Source organism: Aphis gossypii, chromosome 1 (assembly GCF_020184175.1).
Source record: "Aphis gossypii isolate Hap1 chromosome 1, ASM2018417v2, whole genome shotgun sequence".
NCBI classification, from domain to species: Eukaryota; Metazoa; Arthropoda; class Insecta; order Hemiptera; family Aphididae; genus Aphis; species Aphis gossypii.
Window position 1 is genome coordinate 54474942 of NC_065530.1, and position 15527 is coordinate 54490468.

General features: G+C 24.6%; 1 protein-coding gene across 1 annotated transcript; it reads right to left on the bottom strand.

Annotated features, from left to right (window-relative positions):
• Positions 1–2491: 2491 nt before the first annotated feature.
• Positions 2492–12074, bottom strand: LOC126548873 (uncharacterized). The gene is made up of 16 exons (XM_050206559.1): positions 11901–12074; positions 11246–11350; positions 10944–11094; positions 9916–10304; positions 9694–9850; positions 9427–9605; positions 9044–9309; positions 8554–8759; positions 7949–8039; positions 5070–5151; positions 4770–4917; positions 4265–4653; positions 4043–4199; positions 3776–3954; positions 3393–3658; positions 2492–2735 (listed from the first exon to the last, which is right to left on the bottom strand). The coding sequence occupies exons 2-16, from the start codon at positions 11297–11299 to the stop codon at positions 2519–2521; spliced, it is 2931 nt and encodes a 976-aa protein (XP_050062516.1). The 5' UTR covers positions 11300–11350; positions 11901–12074; the 3' UTR covers positions 2492–2518.
• Positions 12075–15527: the final 3453 nt, after the last annotated feature.

The window sequence follows — 15527 nt, forward strand, 5'->3', positions numbered from 1 at the left end:
TATTGAAGTAACTGTTCAAGGTAGCTAGAAAAATGTTATAAATGTAGGTAGTGCTATCTACTATACTATCTGTATTATAGTTAAACAACTGAGTGCATTAATATTTGGCAACATAATGTATGATTTTAAAAATAAAACGCCCTCAATATTTCAATAGCCTCAATGGTTCCCAAAGGATAAAATTATAAGGACTGTGTTCAATATTGTGTTTAATTGCCTTTATGACAGTATTAGTATCACTAGTTCACTCTCCCCATTTCTTGTATAACTTTTGGAAATTATAAAATATAACGCTTAGTATACTTCAAATAATTATTAATTGATATTAGAGTTTTATGTTTATTATTATTATTTATTAGTTTAGTTGCTGAAAAAAGTGAAAAATAAATTTTTTTCACAATGAAATATGAAATTAAATTTTTTTTAAATGATTATACTACTTATATAAATAATATTAAGATAACTCTTATACACGCAAGTGATGTAAATCATTCCTGAATCTTTTGTTATGATAATTAATACTATAATAAAATTATGTTTTCATTTTTTGTTAACATTTTATTTAATTGTTTACCCGACATCCATAGTTAATTTTACTACTTATATTTATTCCGATAATATGTTTTATGTTTAAAACTTTGTTTTTAATCATTGTAATTGTACGTTATTGGTATTTATTCTCCATTGTGTCATTGACCTTAGATAAAAGAAACAGGATAAGAGAATTATCATTTTGGAATACATTATACATTGTAAAATTTATTAACCAATACGTGCTAGTAAAATAAAAATCGATTTAAATACTAAGTAAATTTGGATTCTAATGTACACATTTAGGAATAAAAAAAACTTAAATTTTCATAAACACGAATTCAATTCAAATTTTATTTTTTCTCCAACTTCTCAAATCGGTCTCTAATCTTACCTCACTACTATAATTAGATACGGTGGAAGAGTCTTCTTAGTCACGGTGTTTGTGCTCCTAAGTGTCGGTTGATTTTAATGAACGTCGGTGGAACAACAACAAGTACTAGTCGAAAAATATTTCTATCTCAATCTCATTTTATGCTTCTATACATATTATTATAGTATACATTATTTCGTCTGTAATCCATTATAATTCATTGTTATGTATATGATTGACCATTTTTATTTCAATGCTAATTTATTACATTATTATGGATATTATTTTTTCATTGAGTTAAAAATAAAATGTTTATCACCGATCAACAATTCAATCATCACTTATCTCAATATAAATATAATAAAACAAATAAAGGTTAGAAAAGACTTAAATGTGCTTAAACTAAAAAGCTTAAATATGTTATAATTTAAAGAATAATTAGCTTTTATACTTCAATCCTTCATAATTCAAAATATAAATATTCGCTATGTAAAAAAAAGTTATAGATTTACATAATCTTGGTAAACAAATCTTATTAGGATTATAAACTGAGAAAAAATATTTTGATTGGGTGTTTGATTATTTTTGAAAAACACTGTAACTTCTTGTAAAGTTTTGTTTTCTGTTTCTGGTAGACAAAAATAAAAATATATACAAACAAATAAACCAAAAATACCAAGAATAGTAAATACATTAAAAAATCCCACTAGAAATTCAAATTCTGGGTAATATGTTGTCATAAAAAAGTTAATAATAAAGTGAACACCCAAACAGATACAGCATAAAGTGTTTCTACACCTGAAATCAAAAAAAAAAAAATGAATGAATTAATAATTGATGTATAATAAAAATTTAATATTTAAAATGAAAAAATAATTCAATGTTTTACTTTAGTCAACTTAAAAATTATATCTACTTAAATGTAACGAAAACTATGATTAAATATTTAAAAGTGTGCACTTTTACAAGAAAAAAACTTAAATTTTCAATAAATTAATCATAAATAAAAAATAAAAAATAAGGAGTTAGTAAAAGCACTTATTGAAGTCTAATTTAAGTCTAGGACTTAAATATGCTTAAACTAAAAAGCTTAAATATGCTATACTTTAAAGAATAATTAGCTTTTATACTTCAATTTTTCATAATTCAAAATATAAATATTCGCTATGAAAAAATAGTTATAGATTTGCAAAACCTTAGTAAACAAACCTCATTAAGGTTATTAGTAATTTACTAGATAATTTATTCTTGTATTATTGCAAAGAATGTGATAAATTTTAAATCTAAGAGTAATTTAATTATTTGTAATTTTATTGTTGATTAATTTTTGTACAGTCATGCAAATAATATTCTACTTATTTCTTTAATCTTAAAAGTAATTAAATTCATGATAATGTATATTCTGATATTCTGTGTTTGTATAGTTGTACAGTTAATTTATCATTTATTTTATTAAATCTACTGTGCATATTAATGAAGAAAGATATATGATTTTCTAATTTATGTTTGTGCAGCTGTATGGATAGTTTATTAAAATTAAATAATGATATATAATTATATATATATCATGACAATTATACACTGAGAAAAAATATTTTGATTGAGTGTGTGATTCTATTTGAAAAACTCTGTAATTTCTTGTAAAGTTTTTTTTTCTGTTTCTGGTAGACAAAAATAAAAATATATACAACCAAATAAACCAAAAATACCAAGAATAGTAAATACATTAAAAAATCCCACTAGAAATTCAAATTCTGGGTAATATGTTGTCATAAAAAAGTTAATAATAAAGTGAACACCCAAACAGATACAGCATAAAGTGTTTCTACACCTGAAATCAAAAAAAAAAAAATGAATGAATTAATAATTGATGTATAATAAAAATTTAATATTTAAAATGAAAAAATAATTCAATGTTTTACTTTAGTCAACTTAAAAATTATATCTACTTAAATGTAACGAAAACTATGATTAAATATTTAAAAGTGTGCACTTTTACAAGAAAAAAACTTAAATTTTCAATAAATTAATCATAAATAAAAAATAAAAAATAAGGAGTTAGTAAAAGCACTTATTGAAGCATTATTCTACATATTTCAATAATTTTCTATGAAAGTTTAATATTAGTGCACAATATTTAATTGAAAATTCTAAGTTAATCTAAAAATGTGCATTTTAAAAATCAAAATGAATGTTTTACCTATTTAAAATAAAAATAACAATCTTTGTCTAAATATTATTAAGTTAGTTTTAAATTATTTTTCAATCGGAATATTAAAAATATTTAATTATAGGTTTGTGATAATAATTTTGAATCATTTTTTCTTTCATTTAATTTTTTACTCTTGTAATCATGTGTGTTTGTATGAAAATATCATAGTTAATAATCATAAAAATATGTACATATAACATGTTTCAATATTTTTCCGTGCAGTAGAAAAAACACAATGTACTATTAATTAATTTTTTTGATACCATTTTAACTCACTTTGCGGGAAATATTTCGGTGACTAGAGTCCACGAAACGGGAATCATTCCAATTGATGTAACTAAGGTAGTAGTTAAAAAGAGTATTAGTACTGTCCATGATGCCCATGATTTGGAGTTTTTAAAATAAACACCAATGAGTCCAATAAGTATATAGCAAATAGAGCAAACCGATGACGTAAATAGCGTAAGAACTCGTTTGCCTAATTTACGTATCAGAAAAACTGCCATTATACTTCCTGTTATAGAAGGGATTATCACGTATGCCTGAAAATACAATCAAAAGTGTATAAAAATTAATAAATATTATATTTAAATAATTTTTTCGAGGAAAATTAGAATAAAATAACTAAAGCACCATAAAATAGTTTGTAAATAACATACTATTGGCCATTCGACGTTAACAGGTCCAGGAAATGTATCTAATATAACTACTAAATAAGGGAATAACGGTAATCCACATAATAAGTTTATGCAGAAAAAATATATCGTCATTAAACGTAAAGGCCTTAGTACTTCAGGCTCCAAAAGTTGCTTCCAAATATTTGTATTTTCTTTGTGATCTATAAAAATGCCACGACTCGTTAAACTTACTGTTTGATGAAATAGAGCAAAATAATTCTTCTAACTACAATGAATTAATAATATTACGTTGTTCGTCATTGTTAGAGGGAACGTTGTATCTAACCATTTCTTGAAATTCGTTTTCACATTTCTCATACGAAACATTTCCTCTCAATCTGCTGAGGTTTCGATGTGCTTTTGAACGTTTTCCTCTGGCCAATAACCACATCGGAGAATCTGGAATCTAAAACATATAATTCTTGGTTATTTTTTTATGTGGTTAGCATTACCAATTGCGAATCTAATTACCGCTATTAATATAATAATGGTCAAAATTGGAAAAACCGTAGTTATTAGCACCGTCAATCTCCATTGCTCATTATAGCTGTATAAAGTAAACAATATTATGGATCCGACATAATAAAATATATCCAATGATGAAATCAAGACGCCTCTTAGTTTCGGATCGCATACTTCACCGGCATATGCAAGACTCGGGGCTTTTGAATATCCCAGTCCAAACGCCATTAGGCTCATACTGGCGTATAGCATTTCTACGTTTTTAGCAAAATACAACATAATCTGTGCTATTAGGAACAGTATATTTGTCAGTATCATACATTTTTTGTGACCAAGACGGTCCAGTAAAAGTGAGGACAAGACATGTCCCAGTAGTGTGAACAAATGTGATAAACTATCTGAAATGTTATTTATTTTTTAATAATTTAAAAATACTTATACGTACTTATTATTTGGTTAATAACTAAAAACACAATTTGTGCATTTATATTCAATAGAGTTTTGATATAATTACCAATCCTAGATGTTTCTTCTCTTGTTATGGTTAAAAATTCATTTTCGTCTGGCCTGTTATTTTCCAAGGTACCTATAACTATACTAAATATTGCAACATGTATGCCGAATTGAAATTGTAATAACCATATGCTTGATATTGCCCAACACTATTATATAATCATAAATGGTTTGTCGTTTAAATTATTAAATTATATATATTTTCATACTTATATACTTAATTAATTACATGATATTTATTTACTATTTTCTTCAAAAAACAACCTTAGGAATGTGATTTGAATAAATTAAAAATAATTACTTGAGCTATTGTTGATTTAAATCCATATTTATATTTATTAATTCCTTCCATAATTTTGGACGTGGGGTTATTCTTAAGCTCTCTATAATTAAGAATAATATCCAGTAAAGCAAACAGTTTGTTTTAAAGTATTTTAAGAAAAATTAGTTATCAAGTTCACATAAAAAATGAATGTTTTGTATCGATTAAATTTGAAATTTATTAAAATGTAATATCTTTTAGTATACTTTTAAGTATGAATTGTTATTCCAGAAACTCATTTCTCATTAGTCATTACACTTTAAAGATAGCATTGTCAATCTTTTGTGTTAATCTTTTCGAAAATTAATTTCATCAAATGTGGTCTCAGAATTAAGAAACCAACTAACACGGATGAATGCAGTACCACATGTAGTTTGTCAAAAGTTATGAGTTATGAATCGATTATAAAAGAATTAGCATCAAGTGTAGAAAAAAAAATCAAACCAATTCAAAAAAATTAATGTATAATGTTAAATATTACTCATATGAAATATATTATTTGTTTTCTAACAAATAAATACAAAATATATTTTTAATACATTTAAATAAACTTTTTTTTTTCATATTTTATTTTTTATAATTCAATGGTAAGCAAGAAACAAAAAAAAAAAAAACCAAAAACCATGCAATTTTAGCACGTAATATTTATCTGTTTAATATACTCAATTTACTCTTGGTTAATTTCGTGGTAATTATATTATTTTTCAAACCAAATATTATGGGAAAATAATTTTACTGATGGTCTGTAAGTCTTACAACAATATTTTCTTACAAAACATATAAACCATAATTTATTTTGGTGGTAAAAACCACTTCATTGTTTTTTTTTTTTTTTAATATTTTAGATACCTAATTTTATTTAGGATATTTATTATTATGTTCAGTATTTTGATGTAGATTATTCTATGGTTTATAAACCATGAGGTATATAAGGTGTATTTTAAAATACTATATAAACATATATTTCGTCAACTAACATTACGACATATTCTGTGGTTAAAAGTTTATTGTTGATTTATATTTAAGAATTCGTGTTAAATATTAAAAAATGGAATTTTTAATTGTAAGTTATATAGTTTTAAATACTTAGATACTAAATGTTAATTATAACATGTTCAATCGAATTAGTTTGTGTGAATATAATTTAACTTGCTCTGATATCACGTAATCATTTACAAACATAAAGTGTTTAAAATTTTTACTATTTTTTATCAGCTATCGCGTGATTAAGTACTATAAGTATTAATTATTATACAGCATAAATATTGGTTAATGGCAAATCATGCTTGTGTTAGTCATGGCACAGGTCTAACCGGTGGCATATGTTGGTTTGTAATAAGAAAGTACACCATGTGCAAACTTGCCCAAAAGATGTATTCTTGATGACCACATTTAGCAATTACAGTAAATGAATAAAATAAATGATTATTTATTATAATGTTTTATTATGCAAGGTTCAATACCAAATGTCGGGATAAACTAAATCTTGAGTTACTACTGAAATAAACGCGTTTTCGTGCTCTAAAAAACCTAAAAATATGATTACATTTATATCGTTAAAAATTATCATACCTGCTAAATGCCAAAAACGCTAAAAAAATATGTTTTTAAAAATATTTTATTTTTTATTGAAAACCAAAAATTAACAAATTCATTTATTATTAAATTAGGTATTTTTAATTGAATTAAAAAAAAAAAAAAAACTATATACTTAGTCTAGATGTCTTGAATATTACACTAACTATATTGATTATATTGACACAGGATGGTAACACACATACCAACAGACGATTGACATCAACTGATCGTATTCGGCGTATTCCTTATCGATCGATTTTATGTTTTTTACAATTCACAAATTATTGGGAAAACACGTGGTAGATGGATTATTTAATAATTTATACTTATTTTAATCGTTTTAATTTATTTTTTTCACTTTCTAATATTATCAAGTTAATTATTGTATACACTATATAACATATTATTTTTTATATCAAATATCGTTTTAAATTTTTTAAGAACAAAATATGTCAAATTTATTTAATTTTTTTTTAACTTTTATTTTTAATACATACAATTTGTAAATACATTTTACAATAAACAAATTTAAAAATAAACATGTATTTTAAATACAATTAAATGAAAATATGAATCTTCCTTCACTACTATAATTAGATATGATGGAAGAGTTGTCTTAGTCACGGTGTTTGTGTCGCTAAGTGGCGGTTGATGTTAATGAACGTCTGTGGAACAACATTAAGTACTAGTCGAAAAATATTTCTATCTCAATCTCATTTTATGCTTCTGTACATAATATAGTATACATTATTTCGTCTGTAATCCATTATAATTCATTGTTATGTATATGATTGACCATTTTTATTTCAATGCTAATTTATTACATAATTATGGATATTTTTTTTCAGTTAAAAAATAAAATGTTTATCACCAATCAACAATTCTATCATCATTTATCTCAATATAAATATTATAAAACAAATAAAGGTTAGAAAAGACTTAAATGTGCTTAAACTAAAAAGCTTAAATATGCTATTATTTAAAGAATAGTTAGCTTTTATACTTCAATCCTTCATAATTCAAAATATAAATATTCGCTATGAAAAAATAGTTATAGATTTGCAAAACCTTAGTAAATACACCTCATTAAGGTTATGTAATGAGTTAAGAATAAGGTATATAATTATTATTATGAGATGGTATTTTAAATGTTATATACTTTTTAATATTTATCTTTAACTCCTCACTTCGTAAGATAAACTACGGGGTTGTGTAAAATAATTTTTCATTTTGAATAAATTAAAGTACGGAAAATATCAGTTGTATGAATTATCACTTACCTTTCGAATGATTCGAAATGTGAAATTGTATTTGATGTGACTTGATGTAGTGGATGCTGGATGACCAGGGTGAAAAAAGGTATGTAAGAATATTATATTCAACAAGTCGAGAAATATAATGTTAAAGTGAATTAAAATTATTATAACTTATAACATTTTGACACAAATTTGATACAATGTTAGGTAAAAGACTGAGCATGGAATTGATTGTTGTTTGTCCTTTTATAGGCATGATATGCCACGTTTGTGATTGAATTTGGAGACTGTGGCGTTTGCTCCTTTGTGTGTGATCATTAGTAATTTACTAGATAATTTATTTTTGTATTATTGCAAAGAATGTGATAAATTTTAAATCTAAGAGTAATTTAATTATTTGTAATTTTATTGTTGATTAATTTTTGTACAGTCATGCAAATAATATTCTACTTATTTCTTTAATCTTAAAAGTAATTAAATTCATGATAATGTATATTCTGGTATTCTGTGTTTGTAGCTGTATGGATAGTTTATTAAAATTTAAATAATGATATATAATTATATATATATCATTACAATTATACACTGAGAAAAAATATTTTGATTGAGTGTGTGATTCTATTTGAAAAACTCTGTAATTTCTTGTAAAGTTTTGTTTTCTGTTTCTGGTAGATAAAAATAAAAATATATACAACCAAATAAACCAAAAATACCAAGAATAGTAAATACATTAAAAAATCCCACTAGAATTGAAAATTCTGGATAATATTTTGTCATAAAAAAGGTAATAACAAAACAAACACCCGTACCAATACTGCATAAAATGTTTCTACACCTGAAATCAAAATAAAATGAATAAATTCAAGATTGATGTTTAATAAAAAATTAATATTTAAAATAAAAAAATAATTCAATGTTTTACTTTAAGTCAACTTAAAAATTATATCTCCTTAAATGTAAGGAAAATTCTGATTAAATATTTAAAATTGTGGACTTTTACAAATAAAAAAACTTAAAATTTCAATAAATTGTGCTTATAACATGTTTCAATGTTTTTCCGTGAAGTAGAAAAAACACCATGTACTATTAATTAATTTTTTTGATACCATTTTAACTCACTTTGCGGGAAATATTTCGGTGACTAGAGTCCACGAAACGGGCGTTATTCCAATTGATGAAACTAAGATAGTAGTTAGAAAGAGTATTAGTACTGTCCATGATGTCCATGATTCGGTGTTTTTCCAATAAACACCAATGAATCCAATAAGTATATAGCAAATAGAGCAAACCGATAACGTAACTAGCGTAAGAACTCGTTTGCCTAATTTACGTATCAGAAAAACTGCCATTAAACTTCCTATTACAGAAAGGAACATCGAAAATGACTGAAAATACAATCAAAATTGTATAAAAATTAATAAATATTATATTTAAATAATTTTTTCGAGGAAAATTAGAATAAAATAACTAAAGCACTATAAAATAGTTTGTAAATAACATACTATTGTCCATTCGACGTTAACAGGTGCAGCAAATGTATTTAATATTGCCACTAAATATGGTAATAATGGTAATCCAGATAATAAGTTCATGTAGAAAAAATATATCGTCATTAAACGTAAAGGCCTTAGTACTTCAGGCTCCAAAAGTTGCTTCCAAATATTTGTATTTTCTTTGTGATCTATAAAATATCCACTACTCGTTAAACTTACTGTTTGATCAAATAGAGCAAAATAATTCTTCTAACTACAATTAATTAATAATATTACGTTGTTCGTCATTGTTAGAGGGAACGTTGTATCTAACCATTTCTTGAAATTCGTTTTCACATTTCTCATACGAAACTTTTCCTCTCAATCTGCTGAGGTTTCGATGTGCTTTTGAATGTTTTCCTCTGGCCAATAACCATATCGGAGAATCTGGAGTCTAAAACATATAATTCTTGGTTATTTTTTTATGTGGTTAGCATTACCAATTGCGAATCTAATTACCGCTATTAATATAATAATGGTCAAAATTGGAAAAACCGTAGTTATTAGCACCGTCAATCTCCATTGCATATTATAGCTGTATAACGTGGTCAATGTTATGGATCCGCCATAATAAAATATGTTCAGTGCTGAAGTCAAAGCGCCTCTTAGTTTCGGCTCGCATACTTCACCGGCGTATGCAAGACTCGGTGCGTTTGAAAATCCCATACCCAACGCCATTAGGATTGAGCTGGCGTACAGAATGTCTATGTTTTCAGCGAAATACAACATTATATGAGCTACTAGGCACGGTATATTTGTGAGTATCATACATTTCTTGTGACCGAGACGGTCCAGTAATAATGTGGATAAAAGATTTCCCAGAGGCGTGAACAAATATAGTAGACTAGCTGAAATATTGATAAAATATATTTTATGACACGACAATTTAAAATAATACATAATATAGAACTACCTACTATAGTCAGAAGTATATTTGTCAAATTTTAAATGTATTTTAAAGCAGATAATAAAGTAATTGAATGAATGTTTTTTTCTAAATATTTATTTTGATAAAAATATATATATAATAAAATATATATATAAATATATATATATTAAAATCGTATTCAAAATACTGTTGTAATATTACTAACTGGATTATGTAAGCTTTAGGGGACTAACATTTTGATCATGTTACTATATCATGTTACTTATTTAGTGACTTAACATTTTTATTTGTTGAATAAATATTTTTCAAATTCAATGAATATGAAGCTCAGTTAAAAAAAAAATATTTAATAATATATAGAAAATTATAGTTTAATTATTTATTTATTTAATTATATTATAGATTTTTTTATTTATGTTTAATATGTTGTATTTATAAATTTGGTATCTTCGTGTATTTTAAGTGTTTTGAATGAGTTTAAACTTTAAAGCATTATTTTTTTAATTTATCACCATGTGTTTTACTTAAAACTAAGTATAAAGTTTATACTTTAGAGCTTTGTTGTTAAACTGATTATTAATCTTCATATTGTACTCACCGAACCATGACGCTTCTTTGCTTGTCATAGTCAAAAATTCGTTTACGTCTTTGGATGCATTATTTTCTAAGGCTCCAATAACTATAGTTGGTACCATGACTATTGCACCGAGTTCGATTTGCAAAAACCATACTCCTGATATTGCCATACACTGTTTACAAACGTATAAATTTGTTCATTTTATAAATTATTGCTCTTTAATTATCACATGATATATAAATGACTATAACTCTTTTCAGATAACTTATCATTGGTACACGATTTGAATTAATTAATTAATTTATTGATTTTAAATTACTTACTTGAGCTAAAGTTGATTTTATGCCATATTGATAATTTTTAATATTTTCATCCATATTATTGGAAGATATAGTTTTGTTTTCTACAAATTAAAAAAATAACAATTCCTGAAAAGATGATTGTATAATTAAAGTCAACTAACAACAAAGAATGTATTAAATCGATTTAATTTCATTTGCTAAAGAATATAGAGAATTTTTTTGCAATTCATTAAATAAATTTAATATAAACATACTAAAATAATCTAATATTTAAGTAGCTACTTAAAATGCTTAACAGTTTTTTATCACTTCTATATTTAACACACTCTATTATTCCTTTATAAATTTATAATTTAAAATAAATATAAATATATCTATGGAAAAATTAATCTTTAGGTAGTTACAGAATATTCATAAATCTGAGTATTTTACAAGTTGCAAGTGTGGTGATATTATTTTTAAATTTTTTTTAAATTTATTTTTAATATTACTCACAATATATGATACATATCAATGTACTTTTCTAGCTAAATTTTAGACAATGTTGATTTAATTTTTTAAATTCAATTGCATTTTTTTATAAATATATGTCTTTTAAATTCATCGAAATGTATTACAATTGATTTTAATATTTTCTTTAAATTTATGATTTTTAAAAATAATAAAGTGATTTTACTTCTCGTCCGTATATCTTGTTGCAATTAGTACATTCAAATTAATTATTTCTAAATATTAAAAATACAGAAAATTTGAAAAAAAATATAAAATTTTCTAAAAAAGATCACTAGATATTAACTAAAATATTTAATTGAATCAGTTTATCCGATTATCACTCAACGAACACTGATTTAAAAACAAGTATATTCATATTGTTTATTGCACTTAATTAATTATGTGGCCACCTAAGTACTTTATACTATCTTTTATCGTAATACTTTTAAACTACAAGTTGGTAAATAAAGTTAAATATACTTCTTCCTCCGCCGCCATCAGTTTAATTATTGCCGCCAATCTACGTAACAAAATATCTCTTAACCATTTACATACTCATTACTGTCGCAATCGTTAACCATTTTTCGATTTTTAAGTAATCTATATATTGTATACAAATGAGTATAGTATTATGTAAAAACAGTTCCTACGGCTGCTGTTGTTAAGGGTTATTTTGAATAAAATAATTTAAAACAGTATTTTATTAATTATTTATTTTCACTATTGGTGTATAATTTGACTTGCTTCTGGAGAAAAATGAACAAACATAGAACGCGTTGCTATATTGATGTATCTTGGTTTTAGTGTACCTCAGTTCACGGGCAAATCGACATCGATGTGCCTCAAGTTGTGAACTAATTTTATTGATATGTGATTCAAATAACTCTTTAAACTTTCTTTATAAAACAATTTCTGAAACATTCATAACTTTTGAGTCAATAAACTACAAACATAAGTACCTACATTGCCTTTTAAACTTTTATATAAAAATACAATTCACCAATTTATTTTTAAATTTTTTTTGTAAAATGAAAGAAAAAAATATAAAATAATAATTAAAAAAAAATTATAACTAAAATGAACTTTTAAAGAATTAAAAATTAAATAGGCATTATAGTTATATGAATGTGATAATTGATAGTACGCGGGCAATATTTAAGTAAGATGTTCTAGTTAATTCTTATAGGTACATTAATCTATCATTTTATAAATGTACAGTGGACACCACTTATTTTTATATCAGTACAAGTGATTCTTATAACTGAATGAACTTAATGGCTGTAGTGGAGAAAGAAATGAAAACAATTTTAATCAATTGTTATACTTATTTGTTAAAAAAATAAAAAAAAACGTATTTTTGTTCGTGTATCGTTTATTTTAACTATTCTTGAAATATAATAATGTACTGCTCGTTATCTTATATATTATATAATATTATAAAACTAGTTTCTCAGCAGTACGGCTGATACTTAATAATTTTAATAATATTAAACAAAAAATGTAACAATTCGTTAAATATTAATTTTTATAGATGTGGAGGTCTGTAAATCCATTTGAATGTTTCTAACTCACGGTGTTTCTAAAATTAGTTTCAATTTGCTGAAGTGTTAATAAAAAAAAACTTTGCTATACAAGTACTGTTAGGAAACGTAAATATAAATTTTAAAGTTGATATAAGTACGTTTTCATATATTTAAATGTTTTACTGGGAATATATTTTGTATATTAAATAGAAAATAAACAAACAGATTGTTCATAAATTAATTAATCTTTGAATTAATAGAAATAGTCACTGTCCAATTACTCAAATTTCTGCAGTATATTTCAATGTTAAGAAATATTGGCGTTTCATTCATTTTTGGATACTTTATTTACAATGATTATCTACCTTGGAAAGAAGATCTAAATTTCTTAATGTATAGATGATTTTTTTGAGATCTAAGTATGACTAAAATTATATTTTATAACTATAATTTTATTTTACATGAAACTAAATATTATATATTCGAATAATACCATATAGATTGTAGCTGCAAATTGATATACCTAATATGTGTATTGTGGTGTACCTATAAGCAATAACACTCTAAATAGGCACTATGATATCTATATTATAATCTATTACGTATAAAATCAAATGTATTTAATAAAAAAAAAAAAAAAAACCACTAATGCATTATTTTTAAAAAGTATTAATACAGGATTATATTAGTCGTGATTGAAGTAGAGGAAAACAATAATAATACTAACTATTAGGTATATCAAATGTTCATACAGACATACAGTCATATATTGAATTGATAAGGGAAAAACTTAACACCAATGAACAATGACCGATAACACACAAGTATTAGTTGTTAATCCTTTTTAAAACTGTTTTGTTCGAGTAAAACATAATACGTGTTAAATGCTCATTTGAGAGGTAGAAGGTACTTTTGCTACCAAGAAATGTAATAGGCCATATATTTGAGATCTAACATAACAGTTTTGGAAGACTAAGTAATATTATTGATAACTAATATACTTCAAAAAGCTCGTAATTCACTTCAAAATTAAAATAATGTAATACATTTATTTCTGAGCTAAGTATCTAAAAAAGAAAAGTTTAAATCCAAAACTATAATTACATGTTTTATTTTAATATATAACACTGATAAGTAGATTTAAAAATTGAAAAAATAAAATAGCACCACGGTCGTGGAGTGAGTCAAGTAAAAAAATAAAACAGCACGACGGTGTGTGTATAGCAAATCGAAGCAGAAGTTGCCCATTTAAACTGTGTAAAATACAGACAAATATGTTATACCATATAACTAATTTTCTAATAAATCAATTAACTCTCAACAAACTCCAAAACATCAGAAATATTGTGGATAACGTGCTTTTGTAAAAATCATCAAAATCGTACGTTTAGAAACTATGTTATAAATGAAAAAGTGCGTACTTCTTAATGGAAATTTATATTAAATTCGAAATCACGGTAGCCGTTTCTAGCGTCGTTGGCGCCATAGATAATAATTCTTTATTATTATTTGTATTGGCTATTGATGATAAAATTGAGTGATATCACAACAAAAACTCTTCGTGAACTACGTATAAAAATGGCTAAGTAAAAAAAAATTATTAGATGTTTAAGCACTATAAAGATATGATATCATGAATAAATGCTAAGTATATTGAATTTAAGTAAATTTTTTTTGTTTTAATAATTTATTTACTTAGCGATGAATTATTTCTTAAAAGAAACAAAATGTGATGAACAAAATAATTAAATGACGAAGAATTATTAAAATATAACTTATTATTATTTAAAAAATATTATTATTAATATTTATATAATACAATATAATTATTATTAATATAATTTATTATTTGATAACCCAAAACGGTCATTGATGGCTGGTAATAAACTAATAACTAATACTGAACTCATCATCGTCTAAGAGATTTTCAATTTTCTGTTTTTCTCGGTATCAGAAAATATTGAAATTAAATTCATTAACATTTCATCAGAGTCAAGAAATATGGCACAAATGATAGACATCGACAAACGAGCAGTTGATGAATTTATAACAGATATTATTAATACCGCAAGAGCTACTGCAAAAGAATACGTTGACGAGTTCGTCGAAGACGTAATTGAAGATTTGTTGTTGGTAGTGTGCGGTGACGATGAGACTTTACCCGAAGAATACGTGCCGTCAACGGAAATGGCTGCGAATTCGGTCAAATCTACAATCGAACAAGGACCTTCTGCTGACGTTTTCGTTGACGGGCCAAAACTAAGAGTACATGAAATGGTAAATGTAGA